This window comes from Cryptotermes secundus, unplaced genomic scaffold, assembly GCF_002891405.2.
Source record: "Cryptotermes secundus unplaced genomic scaffold, Csec_1.0 scaffold5, whole genome shotgun sequence".
In the NCBI taxonomy this organism is placed as follows: Eukaryota; Metazoa; Arthropoda; class Insecta; order Blattodea; family Kalotermitidae; genus Cryptotermes; species Cryptotermes secundus.
The window spans coordinates 5,956,750-5,980,055 of NW_019724742.1; the positions used below are offsets into that span (position 1 = coordinate 5,956,750).

Here is a 23,306-nt window from a genome sequence, read left to right on the forward strand (position 1 = left end):
GCATGGAAATGAATGTGGAGAAAACAAAAGTAATGAAAATTTCGAGACAACCAACCCCAGTCACAATAAAGATAGACCAAAAACAACTGGAGAATGTGAAATGTTTTAAATATTTGGGTAGCTTGTTAACAGATGATGGAAGGTGTACTTGTGAAATTAAATCCAGGATTGCCATGGCAAAAGCTGCATTTAGCAAGAAGAAGAATCTTTTTACCAGCAAATTGGACTTAAATTTGAGGAAGAAACTAGTGAAATGCTACATTTGGAGCATAGCTCTGTATGGGGCTGAAACATGGACACTTAGGGCAGTAGATCAGAAACATCTGGAAAGTTTCGAAATGTGGTGTTGGAGAAGGATGGAGAAGATCAGTTGGACCGATTATGTGAGAAATGAAGAAGTGTTAATTAGAGTCAGTGAGCAGAGGAATATCCTACACGAAGTAAGAGAACGGAAGGCTAATTGGATTGGTCATATCTTACGCAGAAACTGCCTTCTAAAAGAAGTTATCGAAGGAAAGATAGAGGAGCGGATAGAAGTGACAAGAAGACGAGGAAGAAGACGTAAGAAGATACTGGATGACCTTGGGGACAGAAGAGGATACTGTCATTTGAAGGAGAAAGCTCTAGATCGCATTAAGTGGAGGAATTGTTTTGGAAGAGACTGTGGACCTGTCGTCTTGACAGATTACTGATGATGATGATGATGTGTCTACATATTGCTATTTGGAACAGAATCCGGCATTAGGCTTTTCTGCACCTATCTCGATAAAGATCGTGAACGAGAAAGCTATCGGCATGCACATCCCACGGCCAGAAGTGTTTCTAGATGTATGAACAAAAGAGACGGTATGAACGAGTAAACTGCATGGCCTCTATGTTTGAGACTTACGAACTGGACTTTATATACGCACCATTATTGAAGCATCAACACTGATTTTGCGAACACACGAGAAGATTAGCGAAGTCTCTTCTTCTTGAAGCTTCGTCCCGGCTGAAAATGCATATACGTATTTCAATAACCTTATTAATTTTTGGCCTCCTTCGCCGTCTACATGAAAGCAAATGATTTGATTTTTACAGCAAGACATCCTAATTAAAATGGGGGAAAGAAATTCTTGATTTAGTTTACGTTGCATTCAAACGCGATTCGTTTTATGGAGCATATACTAACAAGTTATGTATACTGTAGAATATGATATTTTGTGTTGTGACAGTGTGTAGTATGGACAGAGCCCGCAGTTTTGAAGGAATTTATGTCCTCCATGTTCAGGATTCAAAAACAGTACACGCACGACGAGAGCATACGCAGCCTCAACTGAGGCCCTCTCCGAAATACGCGGTTGAGTCATCTGTGACATCCGGCTCTGGTTCTGAATTTGGCTTTTCGCCTTGCGTATTTTATTCCGTGCCATCCAGCCAGCTCCGATTCCAGTTCCCTCCCTCTTGTTTGCGGCTTGGTTATGTAACTTTGGCGTGACGTGAGCTTTCCAGTCGTCTCCAGTCACCATACTGTTTCTGCTGTTTCTGCCTTAGGATGTAGCTGTTTTGCTGTGAATGTGAGGTTGTCTCTCTTTCTCGTCTTTCTTGCTGTCCTGAAGCAATGCAAGTAACATGGGTATGAATTTAGTTCGGATTTTGCTGATCCATGAAGCATGTGTAAATGAAGTTTGGTATTTGTCTAGTGAGTTATTCTGGCAGCAAAAGAACCTTCGCCATGCAAGTGTGTGTATCTCAAGGTAAGTCTTCATTCTTGTGTAATTTGTGTTTGTAGTTCTTCGTGAGATAGGCCTTGATGGTTCTATACACTGACCATTCCGTGGTGTGTTTGTGCGTATCTTACGATACGGGTACGGTACGTATAAGGCAAGAGTTCCCCCCTCCCCCACGAGACCTACGTCATATTTGCTTTCAGACAAGCCGTATAGTTCTGTGACTTAGTGTGCCACGTTTTTTTGTTTTATAAAGTGCGGATGAAGACAGCTATTTTTGTTCTTTGTTTAACACATCACGAGAATCTGCGTGTCACATCCGTCAAGTTCACTAGTGTTGTCGCAGTTCTTGCAAATCTCTTTAACCGTGTTAGATCAGAATGACGGAACCTTGGTCATTTTAAACAGTTCTTGAGCAATGTGGAAACTGAAAATGAAATGTACTGTATAGAAGTGCGCTGGTGAGTCGAATGCTTAAACGTGTCTGCAATTCAAGGTTGGAAATTTATGGTTATGAAAAGAAAGTCTTTTCCGTAAATTACTGGTAATGATTGGATTTGCGATTTTGATTTCTGCGCTGATATCACACAAAACGTAAATGAATTTAACAGGAATGTGTAAGGAAGGAACCAACTCATCAGCGAAGTATTTGCCAAATTAATGGCACCCGAGAGTAAGCTTCGCCTCTAAGAAATCTTTTTACTGTCAAATAATATGGCACACTTACCAGATCTAAGAACGGAAAAGCCAACAGACGCTAAGAAATATGATAAAAAAATGTAGATTATAGAACAGTAATTCAGATCTCTATTTCAAGATGTGCGAAAAGAAGAGGCAGCTTTTAGTTTATTTTCAACACCATTTGACGTAGTGTCGAAACTGCTCTAGGCAAACTTAAATAGGAGATCATAGGTTTACAGTACGAAGGCATTTCACCTGCACTACAGGTGACATGAGTTTTCGGAAGCACATAGTAGAACCTCGCTTAACGAGCACCTCTCATAACGAGTAATTGTAAAAAAAAAAGAAGAAGAAGAAGAAGAAGAAAGAAGACTCTCTTAACGAGCGACGTTTCGCATAACGAGTGACGAAAGGGGAAGTCCCGGATTGTGCGCTTGCTTCATCAGTCTGTGTTTGACACTCGTTCCGCTAGCATCTTAGTGTCGCTTGTGACCACACATTTTTCCAAACTTGTGTTCAGACATATTATTTGTGATTTTTTCGTGCAACGTTCAGTAACCCTTGCAGAAATGTTCCCAAAAAAAAGCCTCAAAAAGACAGCCATAAGAGAATAAAAATAACTGTAGAAATGAAAAGTAAAATCATTGAAAAGCGAGAACGAGGTGTGAGCGTGGCTGATCTAGCATGCACATACAGTCGGTCTACATCAACGATTTGCACCATCCTCAAGAACAAGAACAAGACTAAGGAGACAGATGCTTCAAAGGGAGTGACAAGAATATCTACACAACGGTTACGTATTCTCGACGAAGTTGAAAGGTTGCTCCTCACATGGATAAACGAAAAGCAATTACAAGGCGACACTATTAACGAGAACATCATTTGTGAGAAAGCGAAAGTTATTTTCTCCGACCTCGTTAAGAAGGCGCCAGGATAATCAACGGCCGAAGAAGAAGCATTTAAGGGAAGCCGTGGGTGGTTCGAGAAGTTTAAGAGAAGAACCGGCATCCACAGCGTTGTAAGGCACGGTGAAGCAGCAAGCTCCGACACAAAGGCAGCAGAGAACTTCATCGGCGACTTCAAGAAGCTCGTAGATTCTGAGGGTTACCTGCCGCAACAGGTTTTTAATTCTGACGAGACGGAGGTAACAGCAAAGCAACAATCTTCTGGCGCAATAAGACAAATGCTGAAAACATTGGAAACTGTTGCATCGTACATTGAGAAGCATCACCCTAATAAGGCAGTGGTTATGCGCGCTACAAATTTTGAAGCGTCGGTAAAAACAAGTGTCTCCAGACAGCTTTCTAGTAAAAAAAGAATTAGATATGTATCATAAATAATAAACAAATTATTTCGATTTTTTTTTTTGTTTTCTGCAAATCGAATTCGCATTCCAGGTTGGTTCATTCCGCATAGAAGAAAAGATGAAGATAATTCACGCTTCTTAACACTGTATATATAATTTTCTTTGGATAAACGTTACACATAATTTTTTTTTAGTATTTTTTCAGCATGGAACGCATTATCATATTTTACGTTAATTTATATGGGAAAAATTGTTTCGCATTACGAGTAAGATTCTGGAAACGTATATATATATATATATGAAATGTNGAAATGAAGAAGTGTTAATTAGAGTCAGTGAGCAGAGGAATATCCTACACGAAATAAGAAAACGGAAGGCTAATTGGATTGGTCATATCTTACGCAGAAACTGCCTTCTAAAAGAAGTTATCGAAGGAAAGATAGAGGAGCGGATAGAAGTGACAAGAAGACGAGGAAGAAGACGTAAGAAGATACTGGATGACCTTGGGGACAGAAGATGATACTGTCATTTGAAGGAGAAAGCTCTAGATCGCATTAAGTGGAGGAATTGTTTTGGAAGAGACTGTGGACCTGTCGTCTTGACAGATTACTGATGATGATGATATATGTGAGCCGTTCTTTTCAAAGATGTTACTATTATGAGGGATACACCCCAAAACCAATTACGATAATAAAGCTCTCTCCATATTTTGCTTCTCGAGTATGCCCAGATATTAATATCTTACGTCCAAAACGCGTCCCAATTTGCTCATTGAATTCTTCAATTCAGTAATGCGGGTGATCTGATTTGTAAGAAAATGCATTCTTTTCCGTGGAACTCCATAAATAAAGTAATGGAGAAAGAGTTTCTCTTGTGGTTTAGAATGCGACCAGTAAGCCTTTTTTATTTTTCCGCATTTGACCCTCGACGTAAGCTGAATGCTGTTAATCACTGCAGTAGCACTGGGAAATAAATAGGAACTAGCCGTACGCAGCACATCACACCTTTCAAACAGATCTTCGAGGTTACTGTTTAAATGTCAATGCATTTTGTTTATTTGGTCCATTTCAACTTATGCGTCCGTTTATGACACAGCAAATGGGTTAACTTGTGTCCAATCATTGCTTTACCATAGCAAGACGCCCTTATTTTGGTTGGTTTTCAAGTCTCTTTGTTATTGCTTCAGCAGATCGAATCATGTATCCGGAAACAGTTTGGGCCATTTCGAGATGGCGATTTAACCTCCGCTAAATTCTTTCCTCATCTTTCACGTAGTTGTGACTTGATCTGGAATAGCAGCAGTGTTATTGCCTAAATATGCATGGCTTAAATGGCCATTTAATATGACAAAGCTCTAAATTTTACTGTTTTGTATAAACAATTTTATTCATGTATTAGAAAACAAGAATTGGCATCTTTAGAATTGCATATACAGTAAATATGCCATTTAGATATTAATATATATTTCTTTTAATTTTCATAGATTTCTCTGGCCGCTCTCTAGTAACATATTCGTAACTCGTTAATCTCTTGACAGTTTAGACAGATATTGAGTATTCAGGAACAAGAGCGCTGTAACGGATGTGATGAAGGCGTTGCAGGTAGCAGCTCTGTAAACACGGTACATTACGCAACAATAGAGGAGGCTCTGTTTCAGTGAACGAATATTTATAGGTCGTTGATAGGCAACAGTCAGTGGGCCAGTGGACTGGCGATGTAACTATCACGTGACTCCTTTTCTCTGTGGTCTTCCTTATGCAACAGTGGAACTGGACTTCTGTGTGGTCCGTGCCGCGGCTATATAACGAGAACTGAGCCCACCATGTGGAGGAGGGGTCGAATGCCTCCACCGTGACCCTGCGAGTTGTAGGAGGCGACGAAAAAAGAAGTCTCAAATCTGAGGCAGTAAAATATGGTCTGCACTGGCAAGGGCCAGGAGCATACAAAGACAGACCCTTCCTCATAAGAGAGGGCGCCCCACAAAAACAAGACCGTAACTGTCAAACAGTAATAAATATCTGTTGGGGCTCGAAACCAAGACTGACTGCTGACCGTCAGTCGCAATGTGACTTTGACTAAGTTCAGAGCGAATTATAACTACGACTAGAATTGAGTTCTGAGTTCTCGGTAGTAGACAGTCACGAGAAGTTCGTGTTTGAAGAAGAGTTAACTTTGTGTGTGCTATAGTGCATTGGGATTGGGAGTGTGTAATTTAGTGAGACTTTTACAGTTCCCGTATTATAAGTCCGTTGCCAAGAAACAGACAGTGAAGGCTAGTGGAAGTAGACTGAGAAGATTAGTTTAGTGTTTGTAAATTGTGTAAATCAGCAAGGGTGTAATAATTATTTGTAGTTACGACGTGTAAGTTGTTAATAAATCCAATTGCTAATCTTAGTCACTCTGACACATGACAGTATCAGAAATTGAATTCACTAAGTTTTCGAGCAGATTAAAATACAGGATCGCCCGCACCATTCAGTGCGGCATCTTCGTGTCTTCCCATCTTCTACCTTAAATCGAAACGACTGACAGAAGCTGTTGTTTTGTACGGATATGAAACTTGATTTCTTATGTTAAGGGATGAGCATAGACTGAGTGCTTGTACAAAGCAGATAACTTCCAGTCCAGTATGACATACGGGTTTACAACACTTCAGTCTTTATTCGCCTTACATGTTTCGATTCAAAAGAATCATCTTCAGAGGCGCACCACTTGTATTGCGATACTTTGAGTACTGACACCGTGTTGTCTGTTATGTGGAGAAAAACACTTCATCTTGAGGTCTTAAAGAGAGCCCCAATACCCAATGAGGACGTAACACCCTGAGCTGCAGCTGCATGAGACATCCGTGCCAGGTGTTCGCTGTCGCAAGCATTTCTGAATGTCAGGTGACTGAGTGCGTCTATGCTACAGCAAGACTGGCCAAGGATGTCTCCGCGTCAGCAAGTGCCCCTGGATTTGTTAAATGTTGTTCTCCAGCAACGAACTCTGGCCAACAGGTCAAGCGAACGGCACTAGTGAACTTTATTTCTTTACTTATTTACTTACTTAAGGTATATTTAACATTGCTTCCCGCGTCTGAGACTATATGTAATTGGAAAACAGAACCCTTAATTAATAAAGTCCGTGGCCTAAATTGAGGTATGAGCGTGGCATTTGCCAGAAGGCACAGAGGGGAACCACTAGGAGCGTCAGTGATCCGGCCGAGAGTCGCACTATCAAGTCCATGAATCTTGAAGCAGTGGATCCCGTGCAAAAGGAGCTCAGCTCAGTTCCTGAATGAGAATTCGTACGATTCCGTCGAACTCTGCACAAATCCGGACGTCCTTTCCGGACGGCTTACCTTGAAAGAACTTCGTGTCCCCCCTCATAAACACTAACAACAACGAGGCCACAAACGGAACACAAATCAGTGTTATTTTTCACGTTTCCATGGTAACGGAGTGAGTTCCGGTTATTCTTCTATGTCTACGGCGTTTCCACCAAGAAACCTATGTCTTTCTTCGCACCGCGGATCGTCTTCTGGCGACAGGACCCACCTGCCTAGAGCGAACGGCTTCTTCGCGGCTGTAGTCACCAAGTAAAACCCGCGGGAGCTGCAAACAGGGCAAAACACATGTATTTCCAGGGCACAGTTCTAATTTTAGAAGCTGCTGCTTGGTATAAAACCGAAGGTTCATTTCCTCGTTCACACAATCCCTATCCTGAGCCAGATCAATGCAGTCCATATTAGGCCAAAATATTAACTTTAGATTCATTTTAATATTATTCTCCAGTATACTCCACGGTCTCCAAAATGATTTCTTTCCTTCAGTATTTTCGGCGTATGTACATAAGCTCATTTCTCCCACGGGTGCTACATGACCTGCTCATCTCATCCTTATTTCTTTGGTCGTCCTATGGATGTCAGATTAGTACAGATTGTGAAGGTCCTCGTTACGTGATTTTCTCCAAAATCCTGTTGACTCCTCCCCCTTGGATGTTAATATACCCCTCAGCATCGCGCTACCTTCAAGCACCATACAAAATATGTACCCCTCGAATAAAATGGTAGGTCAGATTTCACGCTACACAAAGCAACAAGGAAAACTAAATTATTTCTGTAAATATTTACATATATGTATGCGTAATCTGGGAGGACATGATTTCCTGGCCCGAGTGGCAGCAACCACTTCCCGCTTTTAATGTATTCATAATTTCCTCGCGAGTGCAATTATAGTTTATCACTGCCATTCTCGAGTATTTTGGGCACGTTTTCAGATATCAGATTTCTTATATGACGACTTTCGCCTCTGGCGTCGTGACGAGACGGGGCAAGTGTCTCAGTATTGGTGGAGGATGTGTCAAGATATAAATGTTTCTCCCAGGTTCAAATATCACACGTTCTACGTTTTATATCTGTTTGTGACCTCTTTACTGACTCTCTCGTAATGCAGTTAACCTGAGCAATGGTGTAGTTGCTTCCATTATCATTAAACTATTTCCAACGAATCCTGCAGCTACTTTATAACAATTTCAGCCTTAAGTGTCCCTGTAATATTGTATCAGTTTTGAATTGTGCTAGTACACATTGAACACTCACTTGATCGGAGCGCTCTCGCCCATTATGACAGCTGGGTACCTTGGTGGACAGAGACCCAGAAGAAAACGGAAGAACCCGGGACATTGCCAGCCCCAGAAGCCAGCGTGGGATGTGATGGATTCCGCAAAATATGCCGGAGCTCGGTGATGATTGCACCCAATCGGATCTGCGGAGGAAAGACAGGTCTAGCCGTAAGGTGTTTTGCTACGCTTTGGTGTGGAGGGAACATGACAGCGACCATATCTGCATTCTGTTCTTTATTTTTAATAACTTAATGTGACCTATAGACCAATTGTTATACAACGACTCGGTAAACATTCCCACGGAAGCGTATGCTCGCGACAACGGGACATCCATTGCTAGGCAACGGATCAGTAAACAAGTCTTCTCAACAATAGAGAGGCTGTGTTTTCTGTGTAGTCCGTGGCGAAGGGTTATTGAGGGGCAAAGAAGGTCGTTTGAGTTAGTTGTCGAGATTTAGTCGAGTTCTGGAGATGGAGGTCGAAGGAGATTGCAAAGAAAGGGCAAGAAATGAATTAGACTGTGTAGAGAAGACTTAATGTTTGATTTATAGTTAACAGTGAGGTGGTTTTAAATCCTTTGACAGGATACAACTAGTGAAGACTGAAAATCTAGTGCGTGTCTAGCAGTGAAACTGTCTAGTGCGTAGGTCAGCGATAGCGCTGTGTTACCTATAGTCCCTAGTTGTGAATGTGTAAGGTGCAGTACATCCAATCCAAACCCCTCTTATAAGTCAAGCACAAACCCTTAAATTGTGGGAAAATAGAGACTTTCCATTCGCATTCATATTATGGTATTTTGTGTCATGACACTATGTAAGTGTTACCGACGTTTCAGAGTAACCAGTGGTTTCGTATCCCGTCCTTAACTGCAAGTTGGTACCCAGCTGCCAGATCACGTGGTGTCAGAATCCAGAAGGCTACAACAAGAGTGTCCCTTTCAGTGCCATGCAACAAGTAACATCTCTGAGTATCAGATTCTACAGTTGTGGTGAAAAATTCGCTTCTTCACAACGCTCACTCAGCATGAAGATTCATTTCGCCGAATTTGAGGTTCTCACAGAGGTGAATATCAAGATGTGACCCCATGTTGTCTGGTAGTAGTCCGCTGACGTATGGGAGTACGTACTGCCTCCATCTTGAGGGTCAAAGGGTGAGACAGGGAAGAAAACATCAGGATGCTTAATTCACTATTCCGCCCTGAAAATAGAGGCAATATATTCTTCTGAAATTGCCGTAGACTTCTACCGGACCGTAATGGCGTTACATCCCGGAAGAGACTACCTTCAGTTTACCGCACACGCTTGGGAGGATCGGCAACTGATTGCTTTTGTCGTGAAGTCTCAGTCGCTGGGTTAAATCATTTTGGTATTCCGAACTTTGAACTGCTATTACAGTAGACTGATTCCCTTCAGAAAATCTGCACAATTCCTTGTGACACTGGAGCCAGAAGGACGAAACTACTGGATACTTTAAAAGGCAATGGATGACCTTTGTTCCTTACGTATTTCAAGAAAGTAACTCTTCAGTGCATGGCAGTGTTTATTCTGTGTGTGCGTGCGGGTGCGCGCGTGCTGTACGTACAGCTCTTCTGTACGCCGAAGGAGATCAACACCCTAACGCGATAATTCGAGGTTATGATCTAGTAGACAAGTTTCAACAAGCCCACTACTGCTACTTTTCATCGTCTCTCCAGAATTACCTTCACTCGCCGGTAATGCACTTCTTCCTGGTCCTAAGTGCTGCAGCTGCAGCCTCCACATATACACAGCCCATTGGCCGAGGCTCGTTGTGAATTTTGTTTTGATAATATTGAAAAATGCGCCGATACATAGAACACTATACCGTATCTCACGGAAGTAAAGACACTAGTGTCGATTAGTTAGGTAGGCCGCACACCGGCATGCGTCAAGACGTGTAACAGTCAAGACACGATGTCTGCGACATGACGCAAAGAAAGGAGCATATTTGAAACGAATGAGATTATGTAAACCGCCGCACACCGGTCTGATTCATGATGCTGACGTCAGCTTGATGCTGACAAATCACGAATGAAGCAAGACTGCGTGCTCGTATTTTGTCTCATGTCTTGATGCTTGTCTCGACGCAGTTGGTGTGCGGCCGGCCATACAGTCTCACGTGAAACACTGTGTTCTACAAAATGTATTTAATTTAAAATTTTAAAAGTCCATCACTACGTGTTTCGACAAGTGTTGTCATCAACAGGTGTTAAAATTTTTGGCCCGGAAACTGCTGTCTCCCGTTGTTAAATACATAGATCCTCTTGATGCGCATATGTGTTTCATTTGGTGGGTTGTGTTCTGTGCTGCGTGTTTTGTTCTCGAAGTGTTCAGAAATGACGCTGGAAGTGTTCTGCGTTGTTCTGAGCACACTCATGAACCCTCCTGGCCATGTTTCGGCAGACACGTATGAGAGTTTCCGTCGCGATATGCGGCTGAGAACATTTCAACAGAGTTTGCTCCGAAACCGCACCCTGTCATTCTCACTGCTTCTGTAAGTATACGCTCGGAAATAAGCAGCGAACTTTCCTCCGATTCCCCAAATCCTCGTGTCTGAAGTACGAGTATGTCAAGACCTTACTGGATTCGCTCCAGCAGCCTGGCTGGTTGATCCCTCCGTTCACATAGAAGTCCACGTCGCCACTAGCCTCTATCTTTCCTTGGACTAAGGCGTTCGTGTGGATGATGTCCACGAAAGCAGCGTCGCTGGCGTCTAGTTTCTGATCCCTGTTGACGGTCACGAAGAAAGGCATGGCTGGGTCTAACCCTGAAACAGGAGAAGAATCTGTAGTCTTTAGCCTGAATGTCATAACAAGCGGCAGTGTGATTGGCTTTAAAATATGTGGACACTAAACCTGATCTTCCCACTGACATTCTTAAGAAAGTATTTCAATAACCGATTGCAATATTTATAATAATCTGAAATTGAATTTTTTGTGGAGACTGGTTATAGAGGAAGCCAAGGCTCGCCCAGGGCTGTAGCACCAAATGATGAGTAGGTAGGTAGATAGGAAGGAAGGAAGGAAGGAAGGAAGGAAGTTGAAATTTACCCCAGAGTTGGATCCATGGACCAGATGGTGATGCGATGTATAATTTAAAACTCATCAAGATATGCAACTAAATACATTATCTCCCTGGAAATATTTCATTCAGAGAACAACGAAAAATAATTGGGACAACGGGTCTACAGCGATAAATAGCCTAAATGTAAGTATTCGGGAGAACAGTCACTAGAAGAGGAATTGAAGAAATGTTCAACAGATATAAGCAATTGAGATAACTGACCCAGATCGATAAGTAATTCGGAAAATTGCCCCAGAAGTGGAAACTGCGGAAAAATTGTGGTTTATGTTTTGGTTCCTTTACGCAATCGAGAAGGGAACACGTTTTGAAGTGTCACTAAGGATGTTAGCAGAGTATTCATTGCAAAGTCTATCACGTGAGCCCCCAGACGTGTTGCACACCTGTGATTCGGTGCAGTTAGTAAGGCCGCAGACAGTTCGCTGAGAAGCCTGTCACGTGAGCCCCTAGACATAATACACACACACCTGTGATTCGGGGCAGTTTGTAAGGCCGCAGACTGTTGGCTGCGAAGCCTGTCACGTGAGCCCCTAGACATAATACACACACACCTGTGATTCGGGGCAGTTTGTAAGGCCGCAGACAGTTCGCTGAGAAGCCTGTCACGTGAGCCCCTAGACATAATGCACACACACCTGTGATTCGGGGCAGTTTGTAAGGCCGCAGAGCATTCGCCGCGAAGCCTGCCACATGAGCTCCGAGGCTGAAGCCCACCAGATGGATGTTGGACGTTCCGTCCAGTCGGAGAGTGTCCACCAACTGAGCGATGCATTTGCCTGCGAACCTAGTGTTGTACACGGCGCTGGGGTAGCAGGGACCTGGGCTCAGCCGCGACCAGTCCACCGCAATTATGTTGTGCTCCCCTTTGTCCAAATACGCTGCAAAGTTAATGAAATGTAAATGGCTCGCCACGTAAACCTTCCGGGCCCGGAAGGCACAGAGAGAGGGGACCAGAAAGCAGAGTGGGTGAAGAAATAGGATAAGGAGGGTGAGGAGGAAGGAAGAGGAGTAATATGATAAAGGATGGGATGGAAGAGAGCGAGAGGATATAAATAAAGGGATAAGGAGAAAATGAGAATGATATTGAGGATAAAGAAAACGGCTTGTGTTTGGAAAGAATACCTGGAATCATGGTTTGAATTCCGCTTCGTTTCCCGTGTAGCTGTTTGTGCGCGTTATTCTGCATGCGCTGCGATGACAAGTAACATTGTGTCGAGCTGATCCCCCTCACAGGGGCCTAGTTGTGCTAGTCCCTGTCCCAGACCGAGCCCGAGCACCATCCGTTAATATTAATGAGGCCAGAAGCTTCAGCGGATGTCACGCCTGCTATGTAACTTGGAGGTATCGGGTTCTAATACCGCCGGGAGACCGGCCATCCTCACTGTCCTGTCTGTTTGTCTGAATTTCCTCAGCCCTTCAGGAAAATGTCGAAATATAACCTCAAATTAGGCCACGACCGCTTCCTTCCCTAATGCTTTTCAATTAATGTCTCTCAGCAATCTATACGTTCTGAGTTAGTAAAAGCATCAGTAAAAGTAAACCGCAAATAAACAAGTAAATTGGCAAGTGCGTGGGAGATCCTGAGAAAACTGCAGTGACTGTGAACAGCACGCCGAGTAGTTCGGATACAGCTCTGTGTTTCGGAGGAATATATCGCCTCCTTCTGCTGAGCGTCAGACGCAGAATATGTTGACATTTGTAGCCCTAATGCTGTTTAGAGCTGCTGATAGCGGTCCCAAGAGCGCCTCACCTCTGCGTATGTCCACAAGAACGTCGAGGTCCATACCAGAGTTGTACCCGTGGATGATGAATTTGGTTGGGTGGGAGGAGTTGAAGCCGGATAGCGCCACGTCTGACAGTCCGATGGGCTGCGCCTCAGTCAGATGAGACCTGAAATAACATCGAATTTGTTGTATTATTGTCCTTCAACGGAGGAAGAGAAATTTCTTCTTTAGTGTGGCATTCTGACTTGTGTGTCATGGAGGGGGGGGTGGCATTTTCCGACTGTCGGTAACGTCGAGTGGTCGGACGATTGATAAATAATGAATTGGAAGGGATTTGGATGGAAGCGATTGTGAACGAATCTCGGTACTATCTGGGAATTTTGCTGGAAGGACTGAAGAAAACCACTAAAGAACGGTGTCCCGGCACCTCCCGGAAGGTTAGAGATGTGCTAATCTACACAGGCAGAACGCTCTGCACCCGTCTACAGAGTTGATGTCAAGAACCCAGGAAACCACAACATGAATATTCACCGCCACGAAAACCTAAAAGCCTATGTAAGAAAGTGTTTATTATAAACACGAGCAGTAAGATACTTGTACTTCGTGTAGTACAGTTTTCCAGACAGTCATAACCGTCATAATGCTTCTTTCCGTTTGCTTCTCTCTTCACTTATTGCGAGGTCCCACAGGCCTGATAGCCTGCACTGCGGCGAAAGGAGGGGACGGATGAGGAACAGATTAAAGAAGAGGAAGAGGAAGAGAAGGAAGAGGAGGAAGAAGGAAAACAACAAATAATTCTCTTAGGGCCAAAATTCTGCTCTATCTGTGACTCTGCTGACCGGCTCGATTCTCTGTCGGGACACAGACCAATCTCACGGCGGCTTTCCTCACTCCTTCCAAGTAATTGCCGTGATACTCCTTGAAAGTAGGCCACATCCCTTACACCCATTATTCAGTATTCCTCGTAGCATTCGAGTAAGCACATATAAATATACGTTCCCTTGAAAAAATACCACATTTTGGGATGTGACGTCATGTAGTCCTATATAATTCACCGACGTTTCGGAGGAACATACTGTCTCCACCTCCAGGACTGAAGAGTACGTATGTAAGTGGTGGGCCATAAAAACAGGCACCCGCATTGCAGCCTTCAATGATCTCTTGTTCTTAGGACTTAAGAGTAGCCCGAGCAAACTGCGAGCTGCCTGTGCCCTGAAGATGGAGGCAGTGTACTCCTCCGAAACTTCGGTGAACTACCGGACTACACGGTGTCACATCCGAGTAGATAGTTGTGTTCGTAGTGACCGCTGTGAGAACATCAAATCTAATTTTTTCTTCTTGCTTCATTTGGCCTTACCGACCACGTGCTGAACTCTTGTGGTGACGCTGAGCAGCGTACAGGCTTGTTGACTGCAATGCCAGTATTGAGCATATGCACGTATTTCATCCACTATACAAGAAACCTAAGAGGAAATTGCATCAGAATCTGATATAGCCTGTTATCATGTACGCGTATATGCTTGATTCCCCTTTAGAGGACAGTCTCGCTCAACGTGCACTGCCGTAATTCCTGGCTCACAGATTTCCAGTCCAAAACTGTCATCTGTGGGCTCTGCTGCTGTTTGGAATGGATTCAGAATAAACCGGTACGCATGGAGATAAAGAAAACACATGTAAAGTTGCCCCTGTGCTTAATTAATTATGCACCACGCTATAAAGTCGTGTGACGTGTAGCTCCAACACACTCGACCTTGGCACTAGATGTATGTAAGTGGTTCGTTTCACACGCCGTCTGTTCTTTCCCGGGGACAGACTTCCCGTTACCCACTGCATAATATTATGGATGGGTCCCAGAGCCAGTTCGGACTCTGTGGAGAAGAGAACAATCTCTTGCCCTTGGCGGGAATCGAAATTCAACCGTCCAGCTCATATCCCGTCGCTATACCGACTGAGCTATTGCGGCCTTTACACTTGTACACGTAACTAACTCATTCACTCAGCTACTTCAGAACATCCCAGCAATTTATGGAACCCGAAGGTTCATTACCGTGCTAACTGGTTCCTATTCTTAACCATACCACCCCATTCTATTTCTCTAAGATCCATTTTAATTTTATCCTACCACCTATGTTTAGGTCTCCCTGATGGTCTACTTCCTTCTGGCTTTCACATCAAACCCTGTATGCATCACACTTGTACACATGGCAGATTGTATTGTGGTCTGCTTTTCCGAAGTTCCTTTCCGTGGGATACTGCTTGACGGAGTACCAAGCGCAATATTTTGAGAATATTATGGGAAGCAAAGTGGTTCCTTCTCTTACCATATTAAGATTAACGTACTGGTATATGACCTGTTTCATTAGTTTTAGCTTTTCATGAATCTCGGCGCTTTCTCAATGTGGCGTATAGTCGAAGGACTGAGTAGAACTACGGAAAATGTCCGTCATCCTAGCTGATCTGCGGGCAGACTTTCGAACCCCGGTCAGTCTGCCCGTGATACGAGTGGGCCTCGCCCACAGGAAGTAATAGTTACGTCACCTGGTGTACAGATAGAACCGAACATCTGGGTCGGGGCATGTCCCCTCAATCACCAGCCTGCAGCGTCCGAGGGTCAGCTCTTGGTTGCGGTACGGAGCGAGCTCAGTCGAGCCATGGCATCCACTAGTAGCGCCTGGGTACAATCAAGACAAGATTAGAGTGAGCAGCGGCTCCAACAAGCAGAGTTTTTCTTGTTGCGGTGACTTAGATAAGTTCTGGTCCAAGCTGGCTAGAGCGTGTTACGTTACATTACCCTCATTATGACGAACCTGGATATAGCGAACAAAATCTGGTTATAAACAATTGTGAATTTTTACAGACTTTAAGGCGCTAAGAAAGTTTTGTGATTATAAAAGTATTTAAAATAAAAAAGAACCACAGCATACAAACTTTATATTGTTACATAGTATGGAATGTTAATATAGACGAAGTTTGGATTAGTAACTGGATTTATTGACCAGTTAATACGTTCACAACTCGTGACTACAGTTTACAGATCACTGACACATACAGGCTAGTGTCCTCAGTCAGTCAACGGATTTTAACACTGGAATTATAACAGTCTCACTGAATTACACGCTCCAGATATTACACATAAATTCTTCTCTTCACAGCCGCACTCTTGCAAGTCACTAGTTGCAAAGTCAAAGTCAAGTCAAAGTCATTGCGACTGACGGTCAGTCAGTGAGTGAGTAAGTCTTGGTGTCGAGCCCTATCTGGGGGGTCATGACCAGATATTTATTACTATTTGACAGTTACGCCCTCTCTGACGAGAAGACGGGTCTGTCTTTTGTATATGCTGCTGGCGCTTTGCCAGCGCAGTCTTTTTCGGGTCCGGGTCCCTTAGGACTCGCGACCATATTTTACTGTCTCAGATTTGAGACTGCCCTTTTCGTCGCCTCCTCCTATTAGTCCGTTATAACGAGATTTAAGGATTTTCTCCGTTGTCTTGTGTTCTGAAGAAGCACAACTCTTCGGAAACTGTGCAGGCGTCACTGTCCGGTGATCGCAATGACCGTCACACATGACAGAAGAACCTGACAGGCGCGGCGCGCTCGGCAGAAAGAATTATAAATTGAATTACTGAGATTGTCATACACTTTTCCCTTGAAAATGCGGAGTGAACAGTTCGCTGTTGGTTACTGGGTATTCACATTGGCGGGAAGTCAGGGTCAAGGCTTCACTGTTCATAGCTGTTACAAACGCTGGAAGTGATAAACCGTTCAACATATGCGTCAGAGCTTGTAAGCAAAGGGGTAAACCAGATCCGATTTTGACCCCTTTTCTAAACGCAATAAGCGCTTTCTTTTGTTTGTTATTAATTGTGACTTTGTTGAAGGGGCAGTTGTTGGTTGTTGCAAATGAACGTTCGGAAGTATGTATTTGTGTTCTAAGTTTCTTTTAGGGCTACCTTTTGCTGTCCTAATCCGAACGACCTTCCCCCTCCCCACTTCATTCCGAATGTGGGGGGGGGGGTTAACTGTAGATTCTAAATTTTTCTGACTATGGTTATAACAGTCAGAATTACTGGTGTTTGGACTTCACACCGGACGGTGAACAGAGTCCAAAACTTAGTAATTCTGAACGTTCGGAAGTTTATGAATAGCATCACTTTTTAAAATTATGTCGAAAAAATATATTCGACATAAAAGTGTATCATTTACTTGCTTGCTGGAAACAAGTTTTGACTGTTGGAATTACAGCTGAGCCTCATTAACTAGCCTGTCTTTGTAATTTGGACGGAGCATGTTTTCTATGAAGTATGAAATGAATTTTCGAACTTTGTACACATATATTTCCGTCTCAAATGCAACTTATTGTCTTGTCCCACTCCATATTTCGGCCATACACGGCCATCATCAGGTGCATATGTCTTGCCAAAGCAGTACCTCCGTATGTTAAAATTGCATATCGCGTGTGAAGGCCATCAGGTGCATATGTCTTGCCAAAACTGTACCACCGTATGTTAAAATTGCATATCGCGTGTGAAGGCCATCAGGTGCATATGTCTTGCCAAAACTGTACCGTATGTTAAAATTGCATATCGCGTGTGAAGGCGCTGTTGATTATATATTAAAATATAAAATGTGATCCTCCTTGGCTTAATCATTCTAATTACACTTGGAGAAGAGTACAAGTTATGAAGCTCCTCATTATGCAGTTTTCTCCGACTTCCTGTCACTTCATATCTATTCGGTCAAAATATCCCCAGCACCCTGTTCTCAAACACCCTCAGTCTGTGTTTCTCCCCTAATGTCAGAGACCAAGTTTCACAACCATACAGAACCACAGGCGAAATTATAGTTTTGTACATATATTCTAATTTTGATGTTTTTAGACAGCAGACGAGAAGACAAAAGGTTATGGACTGAATGGAAGCAAGCATTACCCGAGTTCAATCTCCTCTTAATTTCCACCTCAAGGTTTTGAGTTGTTATAGTCGTTCCAAAATATCTGAATTGTGCCACATTTTCAAAACATCAGTTAACTATTATTTGTCATGATTTTGCCAGAATATTGGTTACGAGACAGCAACATATACTTCGTTTTCTCTGTGTTTACTTCTAGACCAACCTTTTTACTTGCGTCAATTAAATTTCTGTGTTTTCTTTATGGTATCTATATTATCGCCCAGTAGATTCACATCATCAACATAGAACAGTAGCTGAAGTATCCCATTTAATTTCAGTCCCACCTGGTTTTCCTGGACTTTCCTAACAGCATACTCTAAAGCGACGTTAAAAAGCAGTTGCGTTAAAGCATCTACCTGTTTTAGACCATTCCGGATAGAAAACTTATCAGACAAATATTTACCCATACGGACATCACACTACGTTTCGTTTAAACGCAGTTTAATCAGCTTAACTAGTTTCATGGGTACCCCAAACTGTATCAGAATATTGTACAATACTTCCCTCCTAACTGAATTATATGCTTTCTTGAAGTCTACAAATAGCTGATGTACTGTCTCATTGTATGTACTCCCATTCTTTCTCCAATATCTGACGAATGCAAAAGATTTGATCTGTAGTTGATCTGTTACGTCTAAACCCACACTGATGATCCCCAATAATTTCATCTATATATGGACTTAAGAAGATTGCTTGTAATGACAGAATTATTGCTCTGAAGTTAAAGGCGGAACCGGTAGATATACTGATTATACAAGTGTACATGCCAACATCAGAGTATGAAGATGATGAAGTGGAAAAAGTGTATGACACAATTGAAGAAATTCTTCAGGAAGATGGAAGAGGAGACACAAACAGCATCATATTGGGAGACTGGAACAGCATTGTTGGAGATGAACCATATCAGAATATTGTTGGATCACATGGACTAGGAAGACGGAATCACAGAGGTCAAATGCTTATTGACTTTTGTGAACGAAATGGATTGATTGTTACCAACACTTGGTTCAAGAAGCCAAAGAGAAGAATTTACACATGGAAGGCACCTGGGGATTGGAAGAGGCATCAGCTGGACTACATCCTTGTGAAACATCGATTCAGAAACAGTGTGAAGGATGTGAAGACGCTTCCTGGGGCAGACATTGACTCTGACCACAACTTGCTGGTTGCCAAGTTCCGAACCAGGTTGAAGAAAATTATAGGATTTCGAAAGCGCAGACCCAGATGGGATTTGGAGAAGTTATATGCTCAAAGACAAAGCGTGCAAGAGACTCTAGAAGAGAAACTCGGTGCAATTGAAGGTGAAAGCGGAAATGCTGAAGCGCAGTGGAACGATATAAAAGAATGCATGTTAGATACTATCAGTGATTTGGTAGGTAAAGTTGAGAAGATAGCAAGAAAACCATGGGTTACACAGGAGATGATGAGTAAAATGGAGGAGCGAAGGAAATGGAAGAATGTCAACAATGAAGAAGGCAGGAGGAAATACAGGAGACTGAGGAATGAATTGAAAAGAGCCACGGACAGGGCCAAAAAGGAATATCTTGAGAAGATATGTAATGAGATTATGGAATTTCAAAGAACAGGCCGTTATGATTTGATGTACATGAAGACAAAAGAACTAGGATGGAAAGAGAATCATGGGATTCAAAATGTTGGCATCGAAGACTCCCAGGGGAATAGAATAGTAGATCAGAGGCAAGTGCTGAAAATTTGGGAAAATTATATTTCAGAACTATATGATCGACCTAATCGGCCAGAAACCTTAGAAGTTGAACCGGAAGAAGAAGTAGATACAGACGAGAAAGGACCATATATTTTACAAAGTGAGGTGGAAAAAGCTATCAAGGAAATGAGGAAGGGAAAGGCTACAGGAGATGATGATGTACCTGGAGATGTGCTCAAGTTACTGGGAGAAGGTGGTTTGAAAACACTGACAAAACTAATGAACACCATATATGAAAGTGGAGAGTGGCCCAAGGACTTTACAGAAGTTACAATGATTGCCTTAAAGAAAAAGACAAAAGCTACAAAATGCAGCGACCATCGCACAATAAGTCTTATTGCACATACAGCAAAGATAATAGCAAAGATACTTAAAAGAAGAATTGAAAGGAAAATAGAGGATGTACTTGGAGAAGATCAGTTTGGATTTAGAAGAGGAAAAGGAACCAGGGATGCAATTGGGATGATGAGAATTATAGCGGAACGAACTTTGGAGATAGATGAAGAACTGTGTGTTTGCTTCATAGACTGGCAGAAGGCATTTGACCGGGTAAACTGGACCAAATTAATGCAGATCCTGAAAGAAACAGGTATCGATTGGCATGAAAGAAGATTGATTAGCAAATTGTACATGGATCAGAAAGTTAGAGTACGACTGGACAGGGGGGAGACAGGAAGTGTGCAGATTGGAAGAGGAGTTCGACAAGGATGCTGTTTATCACCAATTCTGTTCAACTTGTACAGCGAATGCCTTACCAAGGAAGCTCTGGATGGGCTCGGTGACTTCAAAGTAGGAGGGCAAATTATTCAAACTGTGAAATATGCAGATGACCTTGTGTTAATGGCTAAGGAAGAAACTGTGCTACAGGGCATGATTGATAGACTAATTGAAATTGGAAGGTGCTATGGCATGGAAATGAATGTGGAGAAAACAAAAGTAATGAAAATTTCGAGACAACCAACCCCAGTCACAATAAAGATAGACCAAAAACAAGTGGAGAATGTGAAATGTTTTAAATATTTGGGTAGCTTGTTAACAGATGATGGAAGGTGTACTTGTGAAATTAAATCCAGGATTGCCATGGCAAAAGCTGCATTTAGCAAGAAGAAGAATCTTTTTACCAGCAAATTGGACTTAAATTTGAGGAAGAAACTAGTGAAATGCTACATTTGGAGCATAGCTCTGTATGGGGCTGAAACATGGACACTTAGGGCAGTAGATCAGAAACATCTGGAAAGTTTCGAAATGTGGTGTTGGAGAAGAATGGAGAAGATCAGTTGGACCGATTATGTGAGAAATGAAGAAGTGTTAATTAGAGTCAGTGAGCAGAGGAATATCCTACATGAAATAAGAAAACGGAAGGCTAATTGGATTGGTCATGTTTTACGCAGAAACTGCCTTCTAAAAGAAGCTATCGAAGGAAAGATAGATGGGCGGATAGAAGTGACAAGAAGACGAGGAAGAAGACGTAAGAAGATGCTGGATGACCTTGGGGACAGAAGAGGATACTGTCATTTGAAGGAGAAAGCTCTAGATCGCATTAAGTGGAGGAATTGTTTTGAAAGAGACTGTGGACCTGTCGTCTTGACAGATTACTGATGATGATGATGATGATGGACTTAACCTTGGGAGAAGAATATTGGAAAGAATGTTGTATGAAGTTGATAGCAGTGATATCCCATGATCACGCAGTTCTTCCTTATTCCACATAGAATTAATTAGCTTTTGGATCTTAGAACGTAGTATTTCACATCCTGCTTGAATTTGATCACTATCTGGCGATTTATACCTTTTCAATTTTGCAGCAGCACTTTCAACCTCGAAATGCTAGGTTCAGGAACTAACGGCTCAGCTGAACATCACTGACTGTACGTTAAATTCAGGCCGCCCTTTACCCCCAGGAACATTCCTTGTACTCGTTTCTGTTAGAGGCTGAATCGACCCCAAGGCCATAGCGCGACTGTAATGAATACATAGGTTAATTTCAATATCCAATAACCTCATCGGGAATCTGACCCGCGCCCTTCCGGCTTGTAGCATAGTGCCTCAAGCAACTACGCTCTCACGTGCCCCTTTGTATACGATGCAAATACATTAAAGCTTCGGAAGTCCCTAACTTCCGAAGCGAACCACTGAAAAACATTGCTTGAGTCACTTCACTGTGCACACGGATCTTACCTATGAAGAGCACAAGCACCCGCAGCGCGCCCACACCGACGGCAGACATGGTCCATCAGCACAGCTCACGCACTGGAGTGAGTGAATGTCGCCAAAGTGTTGACCCAGTCGGCAGACGTTCAAACGGAAACGGGGGTGCGCGGCCGTGATATTGATTCGTCTTCGGTCGCCTGGCAGAGTCACTATGGCTACAACACAAAGCGCACTCCTTTATTGACGTCATATCTCATTTCATTGCTCCGTGAATAGTAATATCATCTAATGAGCTTGCCAATTACGAAATTGCTACAGTAAATACCATGTCGTAAGTGAAACATCTTTACGGGGGACACGATGGTGTATTACACCCATTGTTATTACCGTTATGATACATTCACAAGAATATGCTCATTATAAATTTATAATCTAATTTTCGGCCCAATAGAGACAATTTGTTGAGAGAAGAGTCGCCTTTTTGGAATCTACTCAACACCGATTGAAAAGTATTCCAATTTGTGAGATTTGAAGTTATTGTGGCAGTGAGGCTTCTGGTGTTCTGGGTTATGCTACAACCACACTACTCGACGTCACAAAATCAGCTATTTCACTTTGGTTCAATTTGCTGACACGAAGGTTCAGAAAGTTTGAAGAGTCCCCTGGAGGTTGGTAAGAAACAAGCTACAGAGAGCGCGCAGTAGGTACCCCTCACCTGAGGATGGGTGTAGATCGGGCTCTCGGAACAGTGGACTACTTTACAGTATCGGACCATGGACAAAGTCGAAAACACTGGCAATATCAAAAAGAGTTCAGTATTCTGGGATATAACGCCATGTAGTCAAGAGTTCTATCCCAGGTCATAGCCAGCCGCTATGTTGAGACGTTGCTTGAGATCATTGACATACCTCCGGCTTGCTCTTGTTGCTTGATTCCGCAAAAATGAAGCATTCGGAGACGTGAAGTTATGTGACCTTACAGAACTCTCACTGAAATGATGTTACATTTGTGTCGCTCTGGTAACCTCGTCACGCCGTATCTCTGTCTGTGATCACGTGATGCATTCAGATAATGATCTATTATGACTGTACACTACACGGACAACTGTACTGACCTTTATGGACAGCTTTTCCATGAAGCTAACTTCTCAGTCAGCCCGACTCGAACGGAGGAGCGTCCTACTTTTCCACCTGACTCCATCGAACAGAGTTATATTTGAGAATCTCAATAGTTGATGAGCTATTCAAGAAATTCTCTGCTTTTTGAGGGAGCTGAATTTTCATGGCCGTGTTCGCAACAGCTTGCCAATGGACCCTATCCTGAGCCAGAAGAATCCTCTCAAGACCTGTATTTCTTC

General features: G+C 42.9%; 2 protein-coding genes across 7 annotated transcripts in view; one reads left to right on the plus strand and one right to left on the minus strand.

Annotated features, from left to right (window-relative positions):
• Positions 1-1,493: 1,493 nt before the first annotated feature.
• LOC111862658 (phospholipase A1 member A) overlaps positions 1,494-23,306 on the plus strand; it is a 46,841-nt gene continuing 25,028 nt past the window's right edge. For all 5 annotated transcript variants that reach the window (XR_004512820.1, XR_002842467.2, XR_002842466.2 and 2 more), the window contains exon 1: positions 1,494-1,736. The gene's annotated coding sequence lies outside the window, so the exon portion shown is untranslated. The remainder of the gene's footprint in view (positions 1,737-23,306) is intronic.
• On the minus strand, positions 6,047-22,954 carry LOC111862660 (pancreatic lipase-related protein 2). 2 transcript variants are annotated; one of them, XM_023848198.2, is made up of 8 exons: positions 22,858-22,954; positions 21,977-22,164; positions 15,662-15,794; positions 13,150-13,289; positions 12,035-12,277; positions 10,900-11,085; positions 8,279-8,444; positions 6,047-7,292 (listed from the first exon to the last, which is right to left on the minus strand). In XM_023848198.2, the coding sequence occupies exons 2-8, from the start codon at positions 22,023-22,025 to the stop codon at positions 7,151-7,153; spliced, it is 1,059 nt and encodes a 352-aa protein (XP_023703966.1). In that variant the 5' UTR covers positions 22,026-22,164; positions 22,858-22,954; the 3' UTR covers positions 6,047-7,150. The 2 variants fall into 2 exon arrangements, with proteins under 2 accessions (XP_023703966.1, XP_023703967.1); XM_023848199.2 differs by lacking the exon at positions 15,662-15,794.

Bases quoted from the DNA above. Each gene is read 5' to 3' on its own strand.
- LOC111862660 (XM_023848198.2), bottom strand. From the start codon at position 22,025: ATGTCTGCCGTCGGTGTGGGCGCGCTGCGGGTGCTTGTGCTCTTCATA. The intron at 11,086-12,034 runs GTGTGTGTGCAT...CTCCTGTTTCAG, and splicing joins CAAACTGCCCCGAATCACAG to GGTTAGACCCAGCCATGCCT. The intron at 7,293-8,278 runs GTGAGTGTTCAA...CCCTGTTTGCAG, and splicing joins GGCGAGAGCGCTCCGATCAA to CTCCCGCGGGTTTTACTTGG.